The sequence below is a fragment of the Leguminivora glycinivorella genome, chromosome Z (genome assembly GCF_023078275.1).
Source record: "Leguminivora glycinivorella isolate SPB_JAAS2020 chromosome Z, LegGlyc_1.1, whole genome shotgun sequence".
NCBI lineage: Eukaryota > Metazoa > Arthropoda > Insecta > Lepidoptera > Tortricidae > Leguminivora > Leguminivora glycinivorella.
In genome coordinates, this window is record NC_062998.1 from 14,238,263 (window position 1) to 14,255,242 (window position 16,980).

At 42.9% G+C, this 16,980-nt stretch overlaps 1 protein-coding gene across 1 annotated transcript; it reads right to left on the reverse strand.

Moving 5' to 3' along the window:
• Positions 1-874: 874 nt before the first annotated feature.
• On the reverse strand, positions 875-16,971 carry LOC125240922 (rab-like protein 6). Its single transcript, XM_048149119.1, has 11 exons — positions 16,718-16,971; positions 16,401-16,555; positions 15,846-16,033; positions 10,178-10,324; positions 7,877-8,051; positions 6,078-6,236; positions 4,335-4,474; positions 3,783-3,917; positions 3,204-3,439; positions 2,914-2,954; positions 875-2,468 (listed from the first exon to the last, which is right to left on the reverse strand). The coding sequence occupies exons 1-11, from the start codon at positions 16,827-16,829 to the stop codon at positions 2,274-2,276; spliced, it is 1,683 nt and encodes a 560-aa protein (XP_048005076.1). The 5' UTR covers positions 16,830-16,971; the 3' UTR covers positions 875-2,273.
• Between the last annotated feature and the right edge of the window lie 9 nt (positions 16,972-16,980).

Genomic DNA, 16,980 nt, shown 5'->3' on the forward strand with positions numbered 1-16,980 from the left:
ACAGTAAACATTTCATATACTTATAGCAAACATCCAATACAACAATTTAACAGAAACGCGATTAATTTTAATTAGGTATCTCCCAGTCATAAACAAGGCTCACTCTTTACCTATATCTTATATATTATAGTCTTTATTATTAAACAATTACAGTTTAAATTAAACAATGTTATCTAAGCAAATTATTAATTTTTGTCGTTTCTTAGTTATTGGCTTCGTGCGAAGTGCATGGAGGGGGTAAGCAAAGCGATCGCAGTGCTTGCGGTGGTCAAAATCGACACTGATTGTGGTTGTCATCTATCAAAACTCATAAAATATAATACAATGTGTAATGTTTGATATGGGACAACAACGTTGTTTCGTTGTTAATTGTAAAAATAATGGCATAAATAGTCGTTGCACGTTCTATGCTTTTCTTAGAACACACTGGAAATTGGATCAAAGAGCTAAATAGATAGCTACCGTGAAAATAAAACGTAAGTGTTATGTCAAAACAAAACATTATAATAAATTATATTTATAGCTTTGTTCACCTAATATTGTTCAATACGCTGTTAGTATTTTTCCTACCATAAAAGATTATGCTTAAAGATTCAGGCCTGGCCTGGGAATGGGCCCGTGTCGGATATTTCTACGGCCGCGGACATGACTAGGTACTTACGTTTAGACTTGTTTTATATGGAATTAACGGGACGAAGGTTTTGCGAATACCATATCACTCGTTCGTAGAACTTCTACCATTACTCCTATGTTCTTCAAGATTCCTTATATGCCCAGCCAGCACCAATTTATTGCCTCTTTCTGTGGTATAGGGTTGGAAGTTTATACCGTGAGTAATGCTTTGGAAACTGATTTTTATTATTATATGCATGTCTGTATAATCGATCTACCTAAATTACACTTGAAATAGTAGCTCTTGTTATTTGGATTTATTTAAAATTAACGAAAAATCGTTAAAATATATGTTTATTTACATGTCATTTTTTGACCTTTTCCACTTCAAATTCACATGGCAGTGGGCGTAATTGTCGTGCACGTAGCCAATATGTATTTAGTTCATTTTCATAGATCTAAAAAATAAATAACGTGGGCCTTAAATAATAACAATTATGAGCACAACTCACTCTTTGAGGAGTTTTTTAGTATTTTTGATATTACACGTATTTTAACAGGCCCTGTCCACATACAAAACAAGAAATCAGATCTTTTAAGAGATATAGGACTATCATGTGTAAAGTCATAGTTACGTAATTGTACATATAGTATTATGTAGATAAACGCGCGTTGTACATTATATAATATGATGATATTCATATATCATTCGCCGGATATTTTATTCTAAAGATATTAAATCAGTCCTTGACAGCAAAAGTTTCATACAAATGAAATTACGGTCGCTATTTTCACCTTTTTTACATCGAGTTAAATAAACTAGAATTTAATAATTCGCGAAAGAAGTAGGCATATTTAGCACATTTATCTGAAAAATGTCTCAAATGAAGACTTTATTTAAATAACTGTTTTTATGCTGTGCTCATGGTTGCAACAACAAATAGCAATATGTATAATAAAGAATACAAAGATTTTATATTATGGTAATAGGAATTTTTGCAATTCTGACATTGTCGATACCTTGTATGCAAATGTTGCTAGTTATTTCCAATGAGTTACTACATTGATATACTTAGTAGATGTGAGCCATACATAAGCATCATCATCGTCCTCCTTGCGTTATCCCGGCATTTGCCACGGCTCATGGGAGCCTGGGGTCCGCTTTGACACCTAATCCCAAGATTTGGCGTAGGAACTAGTTTTTACGAAAGCGACTGCCATCTGACCTTCCAACCCGGAGGGTAACTGAGCACGTGAGCCATACATAAGCAAAGAGTTGAAATTTGTAAGATGTGTAGAGCATGTTCTACTGTGGTAGAACGATTGTCAAACACCACCTTTTACCATTCGGGCACTATTCTGACATTATTTATGGTCACTACGCTTATCGAATTAGATAGGAGAAAAAAGTCCTAAATTTTCTACCCATTTTTCCATTCCATTACCGTACCGTAAAAAAAGAAATATAGTTAATAATCTAGGGCTACTTTTTTCTTCTATTAAGACCGACAGAGCTCACCAAAAATCCTTCTAGAACCAAGGAAGTGTAGTGCACAAGTTTAAGTAAATCTGCCCACTTGTGAGTCCATATATCATACCTCAGTTGTTCGATGTATCAATTTTCACTTACTTGTAGTTATAAATCACAGAAAAAGTTTAACTCATAGAGAGTCATAATCATCATCGTCGTAGAAGGCGCCGACCAGCGTGGGCTCGAGTAGAGCCGCCTGTGGATTCACTGTCTTCTTTTCGCTCTTGGATTTTTTATGCTTCTTTCTCTCTCTTTTTTCCGATTTCTCGGAATAATCTCCTTTGTCTTTGTCCTTAGACTTCTTCTTTTTGTGTTTTTTCTCAGTCTGAAACACAAGGCACAAGTGTCAATTATAAATAGATTAGCTTTTACTCGTGGCTTCGCTCGCGGTCAATTCGAAAATTGTGAAATGCTCCATACAGACTTCCACCTCCCATCTCAGGGAAGTGGAGGGTCAAAAAGAGACAAAAAGTAGCCTATGTCACTCTTTATCCCTTCAACTATCTCCACTTAAAAATACACGTCAATTCATCGATTCGTTTTGCCGTGAAAGACGGACAAACAAACAGACACACACCCTTTCCCATTTATAATATTATATTAAAGTATAGATTTGTACTCCAGTCAAAATGATACTATACGATAATCAAATGGACTGTTCATAGCTCTTAAATCTATGATGATGAACATAGATGCTGCTTAAAAGCTTAAATCATCTATCATTGATGTAAAGGTCAAAGGTCTATGTAAAAAAATCGTAGCTCACTCACCTTGATCTCAGTTTCCTTAGCAACGTCGGGATCTTCTCCTCCTGTAAAAAATAATTACGTTTTAGTACATGATAGTAAATTGAAAGTAGAAAAGTCCACATAAGTCAAATAATTTGAAATGATTCACAAGTTGACGACATTTTAATATAGAATTCAAGTAATCAGTGGGGTCTATACTGACCGAGCAGCCTCGCGAATCGCGAGGCTTATGCGTGGACGTGACGGACGTCTGCCTTTAAAATAGTACTTATCTCCGTGGCACGTGATTCGTGATCGTGGTGGTCACTAACCTTCTGGTGACCTCCTCGCGCTAGCATCTCCCGCCCACAGCGGGAACTCATTCTCAATGGCCTGCACGTCTTCAGGCGGCGAGTACTCCTTCACGTTTAATTGTGTAAACCGTTCTTCTAAGGGCTCAGGCAAGGGCTTGGGCTGTTCAGATGCTAGGTCTTGGATCATCGCCGCGTAGTCGATGTCCACGTCGTCTTGTTCGATAGTCACCTTCGGGTTAGTCGTGTCGTCGTCACTGAAAACATGTGCCGGTTAAAATACTGTATATATTCTTATAAGGACATGGGTACTTTTGCGTCAAGAACGATGCGGGGTGAGTTGTTTGACTAGTTTAAGTTAGTATTAGATATGTTTAAGTTGGCGCGATACCGCTCAAGAAACTCATTTTAGGTTATCGCGCCACCAGCTAAGTAAGTATGTATGTTTATAATGGACGAGTTTGTAAAATATTATGAGTATAAATAAGATACAGATAAGTGTGACAAAGGCGTTCTGTATAGTGGCAGGGACAACTAATCGGTCAATGACATGGTACGCTCATAAACGATAATATCGGAAGTCTATTTGCTGTAGAGTACCTGTCGCTCTCATAAGCAACCTCCTGGTTGGAAGCGGGCGCCAGGTCCTCAAGAAAGCTGCTGTCCAGCGCGCCCGCGTAGAACTCATCCAGCGCACCCGACGGCGACTTGGCGCCTGAAGGTGTGCTCTGCTCGCTGTCAATAACAAAAATATATGACTACATGATATGTACGTAACTGTGCTTTAGTTAATAAATTGATGAGACACAAATGGTTACCATTTTATAAGATGACTGAGAACAAAACGATAGTACATAGGTACCAACTTATGAGAATATTCTTGACAAAAAAGAGCTTGTGATATTCAGTACAAACTGGAAAGGTACAGCGGAGCAATTAAGACTGAGGGCCTAATGCAACTGATCTGTTTTTTTTCCATGTTTTACAATGTTTGCATTATTAATTAGAGTGACCACTGGTTATATATGGCACGCGTGATCAGGGGATACATGTGGAACTCAACTTAATAATGTAATAATGGAAAAAATGGATTAGTTACAACTGCCCCCTAGTCGGGATTTGCCAGTTAAAGAAATGTTATAATTGAATCACCTCTCTGGAAGGTTGAGTCTGGACGGAGTGTAGTCCATGCTGACGGAGGCTCTGGTCTTCATCAGCTCGGGGCTCACGTACTGGCTCTGTGTGGGCGCGTGCTGCGCCTTGATGCCCATGGGATTCAGGGACTGCGCTAGCTTTAACAGTAAATGTCATTTGAATATCAAAACTAGGCTTCATACTAGGCTAGGCTAGGCTGCAGTAAGAGTTAGGTTAAAAAGTAAGCCAAAATAGCTAACTCGTCGTAAAGCTATCTAAAAATATTCATCGAGAAAAAATATAGTCGTGTTAAAAGTCTAAAAAGTGAGAGATTTCAGACATTTTTTTGAGCAGTGAAAGTGGTTGATAACAATGATAACAACATCGTAAATGATAAATTGTTCATATTGTTCACAATATGTTTCTTACTGTTCGTTATGTGTAAAAAGAGTGTAGCCAATTTTCAGTACAATACAAATGTAGCCTGTGTGGTACCTGTTGAGTGAAGTCTGCAAAGTAAGCTTCTACTTTTTATATGTGTGCTATCTATATATGTAAATCCTCATAGAATGGAGAACATCATGTCCTGAGACTCTGACTATTGACCAGCGGGTTGACGGCAGGTAGCACGATAGGTACTCGGTGAACGGTCGTTGTTCGGCCGTGGCTGAAGCGCGCCCTGACTCTGACGACGGCTTTTGACTTATCGGTCCCGGGATAGACCATTATGACATTATTATACCTAGATATTTTATTGGCACGTGCTCTGGCACTGTTTCATGTGCTCTGTCTACCCCGTTTAGGGAACATAGGCGTGAATTTGTGTATATAACATAATGTTTTATACAAATGTCACATGTTTGAAAATAAATGGATAATAATTAATAATAAAACGAACCATATTTTAATAGTTCACATAATTTCTTACATGATTATTCATGATGCTAGAGATTATTATTAGAGGTAATCAATAACCTTATGTAAGGCTATTTATTGATAGGATTGCCGATGTTTTTATTTTGTCAAACACTAACAACTTGACGTTCGTACCAGAAAAAGATATAGGTATAGACATTATACTCTGACTACTGTACCACATCTCGGACACTGGCGATAAAATATATGAAAGAGGCGCGTTCCTAGCACACAGTCTAGGCTCGTGTAGGTGAACGAGTACCATGCTTGTATGAGTGAAATATAGAAGGTCGACTGTTCGCGTTTTTGACAGGCAGTAACTGTGAGGTAACCGAGAGGGGGTGGGCGGTAGGCTTGTGTAGGACATGTACTAATAGTACAAAAGATACGATTCCCTGCACAGTACTAGACCGAACTACTCCCAAATGATTCTGCTCTCTAGTACATTTAGTGCACTCACACACGCGCAACAGAATGGGAGCGAAAGGAGCGAAGAGCCGAGGAGTAACAGTGACAGCAAAGCGATCCATGTGATCCGACCGCAACCGAACTAAAACCAACTGACTCGGGCCGAGAGCGCGCGAAAACGGCCGATCAGCTCTCGGCTAGTACGAGCGAGCGTTACTGTACGCCATATGCACAATTTGTCTCTCGCTCTCTCGGTGTACTACTGTACTAAATGTCCTAAAAGAACGAACTAGTACACTTCGGAGATCGTACTAGTTGGGAGCGATCTTTTCAGTGAACGAGCAGGCACAACTCTAGTGGGCGGCTCTTTCAGAGGGGAGCGGGAATGGCCATAGTGTACGATAGTACTCTTTATTATACTGATGTGACTGTACTGACCAGCGGGTTGACAGCGGGCGGCACGATGGGCTTGCCGGCGCCCAGCACAATGCTCGGAGAACGTTCATTATTCGGACGCGGCTCTGGCGCGCCCTGACTCTGACGCCGCTTGTTGGCGAGCCGGTCCAGAAACAGATTGTAGTGTGACTCTTCCGAATTCTGAAAGTAATAGCAAGAACGATATAATACGGGACTGACAAAGCCCATATTATAAAAAAGCGTACCCCTGAAATGTATGGGCTTTTTAGGCCTAAAACTAGATGGCGCTGTTTCGCAGCCTTGAAGTGGCCAAAATCATATTTTCCCCGATTATTTTGCGTGTATTTATTTTTTTATAAGAACAAATGACATATTTCTTTATTTTAATATCATGATATCACACATTTTGAAAAAATAAAATTTGTAGGCCTCATCACTTCATCAGTGTAGTTATGATAGTATTTAATAGGTGCCGCTAAAAAATCGAGGTACGATTCTTAGTCTAAAGATTGTAAATCCTATATAAATAATCCTTGGTATGATATGGTATCTATTTCAGTTTTATTTTAAGACAAGAAAGAAGTCAAGATTGTGGCTTGGAATTCCTATACATATCGACAATATACGTGGAAAAGAGCTCACTTGGAAGTCGTCCAGCTCCTTCTCCGTCTCCTCCATATCCTTCTGGTTCCGCTGCAGCTGCTCCAGCAGGCTGGTCCGCTGCAGCAGGCACAGCACGCAGAGGAACTTGTGCAGCAGGACCTATACTATACAACAACACATCTCACTTGGAAGTCATCCAGTTCCTTCTCCGTCTCCTCCATATCCTTCTGGTTCCGCTGCAGCTGCTCCAGCAGGCTGGTCCGCTGCAGCAGGCACGGCACGCCGAGCAACTTGTGCAGCAGGACCTATACTATACAACAACACATCTCACTTGGAAGTCATCCAGTTCCTTCTCCGTCTCCTCCATATCCTTCTGGTTCCGCTGCAGCTGCTCCAGCAGGCTGGTCCGCTGTAGCAGGCACGGCACGCCGAGCCTTCTGGTTCCGCTGCAGCTGCTCCAGCAGGCTGGTCCGCTGCAGCAGGCACGGCACGCCGAGGAACTTGTGCAGCAGGACCTATACTATACAACAACACATCTCACTTGGAAGTCGTCCAGTTCCTTCTCCGTCTCCTCCATATCCTTTTGGTTCCGCTGCAGCAGGCACGGCACGCCGAGCAACTTGTGCAGCAGGACCTATACTATACAACAACACATCTCACTTGGAAGTCGTCCAGTTCCTTTTCAGTCTCCTCCATATACTTCTGGTTCCGCTGCAGCTGCTCCAGCAGGCTGGTCCGCTGCAGCAGGAACGGCACGCCGAGGAACTTGTGCAGCAGGACCTATACTATACAACAACACATCTCACTTGGAAGTCGTCCAGTTCCTTCTCCGTCTCCTCCATATCCTTTTGGTTCCGCTGCAGCAGGCACGGCACGCCGAGCAACTTGTGCAGCAGGACCTATACTATACAACAACACATCTCACTTGGAAGTCGTCCAGTTCCTTTTCAGTCTCCTCCATATACTTCTGGTTCCGCTGCAGCTGCTCCAGCAGGCTGGTCCGCTGCAGCAGGATCGGCACGCCGAGGAACTTGTGCAGCAGGACCTATACTATACAACAACACATCTCACTTGGAAGTCGTCCAGTTCCTTCTCCGTCTCCTCCATATCCTTTTGGTTCCGCTGCAGCTGCTTCAGCATGCTGGTCCGCTGCAGCAGTAACGGCACGCTGAGGAACTTGTGCAGCAGGACCTATACTATACAACAACACATCCTACTTGGAAGTCGTCCAGTTCCTTTTCCGTCTCCTCCATATCCTTCTGGTTCCGCTGCAGCTGCTCCAGCAGGCTGGTCCGCTGCAGGCGCAGGAACGGCACGCTGAGGAACTTGTGCAGCAGCCGCAGCCCGAAGCCGTTCCTCATGGACGACTCCGCGTACCGCACTGCCGCTGTCCTGTTATGATTAAGCGTCTTTAACCTCATTCCACACAAGACCAACATTTAACCCCATTAAAATTAATTTATGAAATAATAATTCTCTTAATCATAATGAGAATCTCGTGAAAGCCGAGAAGGACAAGTCCAGTAAGTACCTAGACTTGGCTCACAAGATAACCGCCATGTGGGATGTTGATTCAACGATCATTGTTCCGATAGTCGTTTCAGCGAACGGTCCCATAGCGAAGAGTCTCGACCGACATCTTAAGAGACTCTCGCTAGGTGGCTGGATCAAGGGCCAGATGCAGAAGGCTGATCTTGGACACGGCGCGGATAGTCCGACGGCTCCTCTCTCTGCAGCCCTAAACACCGGCAGCTTGGGCCCTGCCCCACTGCTGGCGGCACCCTAGGTTAGGTTTTTTATAATGTGTTTATATATTTTGTATTGTTTTGTAAGTGGTTTTGTATTTTACTTTTATAATCATATTATACAGACGTTCAGATGCACTCTTGGAGTGATAACAGTCAAATACACATGTCAAATACCATAGCTGGGCATTAACTCGTTAATCCGTTAATCGTTAATTAACGAAGTTAACATTTCGATTAACGGATTAACTTTTAAGTTAACTTGAAAAAATGTTAACGGACTCGTTAACTTCCGTTAAATTTCTCCGAGTCCGTTAATCGTTAATCTAGTAGGGCACAGGCGCCATCTGCGCTGCGAAAAACACGTTCTGAACGCTACTATAAAAGCCCGAAGTACGGCAAATCCTATGATTTGCCGGTAAATCCTAGGTTTTACCGATGTCGATTGCTAAAAGTCCGAAATATTACCTAAAAAAGTATTCTTCACGTGGATTTGCTTTTACTTACTTTGATTCGGTGAATCCTAAGCTTTGTAGTGATAGGGCAGCAAATTCAAGCCCTATTTACGACCACATTCGTTTCCCTAGCCTCTACCGCCCAAAGTGCCACAACAGTCCCGTCACCGCCAGCATCTCTCCTGACACAGCTCTTGGCAGTAGCTCAGGCGATCACTGCCTTCCACGTGCAGCCTAGAGTTCAATAGGCTAGCGGTACTTCGGCCTTTTACAGAAATATAATACGTTATAGTGGATACTGATGCAACTAAATATTTAAAGAAAAGTTAATTTTTTTTCACGTGTTAACGGATTAACGATTAACTTTAACTTACGTTAAATTTGTCGAAATGTATCGCTTTAACGATTAACGAAGTTAACTTTTTTAGTAACGGATTAGCGATTAACGAAGTTAACTATTTGATTAACGGTGCCCACCTATGTCAAATACACATAAAAATATAACCTAGCCTAAGAGTTAAAATGAATAAAGAGTTTATTAATCATAATACGGGCAAGGGCAACAACCGCTCGGTGTACCCCTTACATTTCATTAAAGTGTCAAAAGGGACTCTATGCGTTGGCTTCGGCCCACGCCACCCAAAGGTCCGGAACACCATTGTTCCGTGATGGGAAAGACATACATTAATCATAAAATATGTTTACTTAACATTTTGTAAAACAGGAGTTAGGGAGTTAATGAGGTATGTCTTTTATCAATCACAATGGGAAGAGTAGCTTACATTGTAAGCAGTTTGGGATTCATTTTCAAAGTTAAATTGAGCTACTTAGCTCAGATACGAGTTTATGCATGTCTGCTTGCCCTGTCGATTTTTTTATTAAAATATCAATAAGAGGCGTCATACTATTATCAAAATCTACTCATTCGTGTATTACCAAATTCAGTTAGATTTATACATTGGTACGATTAAAACACTATCCTTATATAGTGACATCTAATCCCACGATGTCTACTGGCTAACCACAGCACACAACCACAAAACACGATATGTCGTGGCGTGACCTATTTTATGATGAGGCCATTATTATACTTTTGGATTTAGGACATATAGGGCTATAGGTTACTGGATGTAGCTGCCAAATAGCATGCATGTGTCATCCCAGAAAGTCCATACATTTCTATGTTGAGAGCTGCAGTTGCTTGTTTTTTCCCTCGCCGCTAACTTCAAACATAGCCAATAGAATATTCTTCAGCCTAGTCACATTGTCAGTTTAGCTTCTTGGCTAACATCAAATTCACAGGTCAATGACCTCTTACCTAGTGAGCTTGGCCTGCTCAAGTGCCTGCTCAATGTGGTGCGGGTGCACCTGGCGGTGGTGCTGCATGTCACAGTGGTTGCCGAGCACTACCACTGGCAGGTCGGCGGGCACCCGCGATAGCTCCTTCACGACATACTCGAATGTCCTAAACAAATACAGGGCACAGCACATGATACCTGGTTAAGAGACCAATTTTGCTGAATGATTGGAAAATATTTCAGACAAATTAAATAATTGTTACGAATAAGATGCCTATTCATATTAATAAGAAAAATAAGTTAAGGAATAATACTGACAGCTTGGGCCCTGTCCCGCTGCTGGCGGCACCCTGGGTTAGTATTTTTATAATCCATACTAATCCATACTAATATTATAAATGGGAAAGTGTGTGTGTCTGTTTGTTTGTCCGTCTTTCACGGCAAAACGGAGCGACGAATTGACGTGATTTTTTAAGTGGAGATAGTTCAAGGGATGGAAAGTGACTTAGTCTACTTTTTGTCTCTTTCTAACGCGAGCGAAGCCGCGGGAAAAAGCTAGTGTGTTTATATATTTTGTAAGTGGTTTTGTATTTTACTTTTATCTCCACTTAAAAAATCAATTCATTGCTCCGTTTTGCCGTGAAAGACAGACAAAAAACCAGACACACACACTTTTCCATTTATAATATTAGTATGGATAATCTGCAATACAACATTAGATTAATAAACCCAAAACTATGGTTTTTGTCACAATTGGAAATGAGAAATCCTTAAATATTGAGTAAACAAAAAACATCTGTATTTTTTTCTGTTTAAATGATCATTACTGTACAGAAAGTATTGCTGAGCTAATAACCACAAAATTAAAATTTTGAAAAAACCCCCGAGCGCGACATAGTGGACCGATTTTCAAGAAACATGGCTAAGAACACTCCCGACTAACTCAGCTTTCAATCAAAAAAAACTAAATCGAAATCGGTTCACCCGTTCGGGAGCTACGGTGCCACAGACAGACACACACACAGACAAACAGACAGACAGACAGACAGACAGACAGACAGACAGACAGACAGACAGACAGACAGACAGACAGACAGACAGACAGACAGACAGACAGACAGACAGACAGACAGACAGACAGACAGACAGACAGACAGACAGACAGACAGACAGACAGACAGACAGACAGACAGACAGACAGACAGACAGACAGACAGACAGACAGACAGACAGACAGACAGACAGACAGACAGACAGACAGACAGACAGACAGACAGACAGACAGACAGACAGACAGACAGACAGACAGACAGACAGACAGACAGACAGACAGACAGACAGACAGACAGACAGACAGACAGACAGACAGACAGACAGACAGACAGACAGACAGACAGACAGACAGACAGACAGACAGACAGACAGACAGACAGACAGACAGACAGACAGACAGACAGACAGACAGACAGACAGACAGACAGACAGACAGACAGACAGACAGACAGACAGACAGACAGACAGACAGACAGACAGACAGACAGACAGACAGACAGACAGACAGACAGACAGACAGACAGACAGACAGACAGACAGACAGACAGACAGACAGACAGACAGACAGACAGACAGACAGACAGACAGACAGACAGACAGACAGACAGACAGACAGACAGACAGACAGACAGACAGACAGACAGACAGACAGACAGACAGACAGACAGACAGACAGACAGACAGACAGACAGACAGACAGACAGACAGACAGACAGACAGACAGACAGACAGACAGACAGACAGACAGACAGACAGACAGACAGACAGACAGACAGACAGACAGACAGACAGACAGACAGACAGACAGACAGACAGACAGACAGACAGACAGACAGACAGACAGACAGACAGACAGACAGACAGACAGACAGACAGACAGACAGACAGACAGACAGACAGACAGACAGACAGACAGACAGACAGACAGACAGACAGACAGACAGACAGACAGACAGACAGACAGACAGACAGACAGACAGACAGACAGACAGACAGACAGACAGACAGACAGACAGACAGACAGACAGACAGACAGACAGACAGACAGACAGACAGACAGACAGACAGACAGACAGACAGACAGACAGACAGACAGACAGACAGACAGACAGACAGACAGACAGACAGACAGACAGACAGACAGACAGACAGACAGACAGACAGACAGACAGACAGACAGACAGACAGACAGACAGACAGACAGACAGACAGACAGACAGACAGACAGACAGACAGACAGACAGACAGACAGACAGACAGACAGACAGACAGACAGACAGACAGACAGACAGACAGACAGACAGACAGACAGACAGACAGACAGACAGACAGACAGACAGACAGACAGACAGACAGACAGACAGACAGACAGACAGACAGACAGACAGACAGACAGACAGACAGACAGACAGACAGACAGACAGACAGACAGACAGACAGACAGACAGACAGACAGACAGACAGACAGACAGACAGACAGACAGACAGACAGACAGACAGACAGACAGACAGACAGACAGACAGACAGACAGACAGACAGACAGACAGACAGACAGACAGACAGACAGACAGACAGACAGACAGACAGACAGACAGACAGACAGACAGACAGACAGACAGACAGACAGACAGACAGACAGACAGACAGACAGACAGACAGACAGACAGACAGACAGACAGACAGACAGACAGACAGACAGACAGACAGACAGACAGACAGACAGACAGACAGACAGACAGACAGACAGACAGACAGACAGACAGACAGACAGACAGACAGACAGACAGACAGACAGACAGACAGACAGACAGACAGACAGACAGACAGACAGACAGACAGACAGACAGACAGACAGACAGACAGACAGACAGACAGACAGACAGACAGACAGACAGACAGACAGACAGACAGACAGACAGACAGACAGACAGACAGACAGACAGACAGACAGACAGACAGACAGACAGACAGACAGACAGACAGACAGACAGACAGACAGACAGACAGACATAGACAGACAGACAGACAGACAGACAGACAGACAGACAGACAGACAGACAGACAGACAGACAGACAGACAGACAGACAGACAGACAGACAGACAGACAGACAGACAGACAGACAGACAGACAGACAGACAGACAGACAGACAGACAGACAGACAGACAGACAGACAGACAGACAGACAGACAGACAGACAGACAGACAGACAGACAGACAGACAGACAGACAGACAGACAGACAGACAGACAGACAGACAGACAGACAGACAGACAGACAGACAGACAGACAGACAGACAGACAGACAGACAGACAGACAGACAGACAGACAGACAGACAGACAGACAGACAGACAGACAGACAGACAGACAGACAGACAGACAGACAGACAGACAGACAGACAGACAGACAGACAGACAGACAGACAGACAGACAGACAGACAGACAGACAGACAGACAGACAGACAGACAGACAGACAGACAGACAGACAGACAGACAGACAGACAGACAGACAGACAGACAGACAGACAGACAGACAGACAGACAGACAGACAGACAGACAGACAGACAGACAGACAGACAGACAGACAGACAGACAGACAGACAGACAGACAGACAGACAGACAGACAGACAGACAGACAGACAGACAGACAGACAGACAGACAGACAGACAGACAGACAGACAGACAGACAGACAGACAGACAGACAGACAGACAGACAGACAGACAGACAGACAGACAGACAGACAGACAGACAGACAGACAGACAGACAGACAGACAGACAGACAGACAGACAGACAGACAGACAGACAGACAGACAGACAGACAGACAGACAGACAGACAGACAGACAGACAGACAGACAGACAGACAGACAGACAGACAGACAGACAGACAGACAGACAGACAGACAGACAGACAGACAGACAGACAGACAGACAGACAGACAGACAGACAGACAGACAGACAGACAGACAGACAGACAGACAGACAGACAGACAGACAGACAGACAGACAGACAGACAGACAGACAGACAGACAGACAGACAGACAGACAGACAGACAGACAGACAGACAGACAGACAGACAGACAGACAGACAGACAGACAGACAGACAGACAGACAGACAGACAGACAGACAGACAGACAGACAGACAGACAGACAGACAGACAGACAGACAGACAGACAGACAGACAGACAGACAGACAGACAGACAGACAGACAGACAGACAGACAGACAGACAGACAGACAGACAGACAGACAGACAGACAGACAGACAGACAGACAGACAGACAGACAGACAGACAGACAGACAGACAGACAGACAGACAGACAGACAGACAGACAGACAGACAGACAGACAGACAGACAGACAGACAGACAGACAGACAGACAGACAGACAGACAGACAGACAGACAGACAGACAGACAGACAGACAGACAGACAGACAGACAGACAGACAGACAGACAGACAGACAGACAGACAGACAGACAGACAGACAGACAGACAGACAGACAGACAGACAGACAGACAGACAGACAGACAGACAGACAGACAGACAGACAGACAGACAGACAGACAGACAGACAGACAGACAGACAGACAGACAGACAGACAGACAGACAGACAGACAGACAGACAGACAGACAGACAGACAGACAGACAGACAGACAGACAGACAGACAGACAGACAGACAGACAGACAGACAGACAGACAGACAGACAGACAGACAGACAGACAGACAGACAGACAGACAGACAGACAGACAGACAGACAGACAGACAGACAGACAGACAGACAGACAGACAGACAGACAGACAGACAGACAGACAGACAGACAGACAGACAGACAGACAGACAGACAGACAGACAGACAGACAGACAGACAGACAGACAGACAGACAGACAGACAGACAGACAGACAGACAGACAGACAGACAGACAGACAGACAGACAGACAGACAGACAGACAGACAGACAGACAGACAGACAGACAGACAGACAGACAGACAGACAGACAGACAGACAGACAGACAGACAGACAGACAGACAGACAGACAGACAGACAGACAGACAGACAGACAGACAGACAGACAGACAGACAGACAGACAGACAGACAGACAGACAGACAGACAGACAGACAGACAGACAGACAGACAGACAGACAGACAGACAGACAGACAGACAGACAGACAGACAGACAGACAGACAGACAGACAGACAGACAGACAGACAGACAGACAGACAGACAGACAGACAGACAGACAGACAGACAGACAGACAGACAGACAGACAGACAGACAGACAGACAGACAGACAGACAGACAGACAGACAGACAGACAGACAGACAGACAGACAGACAGACAGACAGACAGACAGACAGACAGACAGACAGACAGACAGACAGACAGACAGACAGACAGACAGACAGACAGACAGACAGACAGACAGACAGACAGACAGACAGACAGACAGACAGACAGACAGACAGACAGACAGACAGACACGTCAAACTTATAACACCCCGTCGTTTTTGCGTCGGGGGTTAAAAATGGAAATGGAACGTTTTTTTTATTTTATTTTAGGGTACAAAAATATTGTAATATATATAAAACAAGATTTACCAAGGTTTAGTGATATCAAGCATCAGTATAACACCAGTAGCATTCTTGTACACATCTAGGAATGTTGCATCCAGTACTGGAGTCTCATATCCTTCGTCTTGGGCTACAGCAGCTTGGTTCTCTAATTTTAGGCCTAGAGGAGATTTCTTCTTAGTTCTGCCTTTATCCACTACCTCCCACACCTCTACCTATAAGATAAATGCTTCAAATTGTAGAGAGCAATTTTTGGCAATCTTAACTATCAACCAAATTATTTTATGATTATCATTTAAATTATCTATTTAACATAATTATTTATTATTAAATTTAATTATTCTAAGACCATTTTTAAGTAGTAACACTATTTTTTTAAGTTTTTCATTGTCTTCTTCAGAATATTGATATATCTTTCTTTTGAAATCTTAAGCCTTATTTATTAGCATTTTGTATTATAATAAATGTACTTTTTTATTTTCCCATAAAACCTTCAGAGAACACCGGATAAGACAAATGACTTAGTGTCAAGCAGAGATAGAGTAAAAATCAATACAAACAGATCAATTTTTGCATACTCACTTTTACTATGTGATCAGTGTTTTTATAGGTCCAGTGTATTGGAGCCACCTGAATTTGGTCAGTAGGAACATATTCTTCTATAAATGGTCCACCTTGTAATCTTTGCAGCAGACACGATTTGCCAACATTTCGATCCCCTTTAATCAATATTTTCACTGCAAGCAGGAAGGATGTCAATGAACTATTTAAATATGCAAGGCATCTATTAAATTTAATGTACAATACCGACGTTAAAGTAAATGCCATAATACTGGTCATTTTCAACGACCTATTGGTGTCATGGTGGCATTTTGGATATAAAATAAATCCGTACTTACTGTTAAAGTGAACTCCTCGAGAAAACTTCTTTTGTAAAGAGGAGGACATGGGTACTGGAGCACTGCATCGTTCATCGTTGCCTTTTGCTAATTTCTTTAGGGCAGAGAACATGTTAAAACTTTCTAATTTACACTAAGACTATGCTCAATATGGTAATTAATACCCAATATTAACTAGGCTAATCGTTCGTATATCAAAATTATTTATGTACCCTAATTAATAAACTAGTTCACCAATTAAAATAAATTACAAGATACATCAA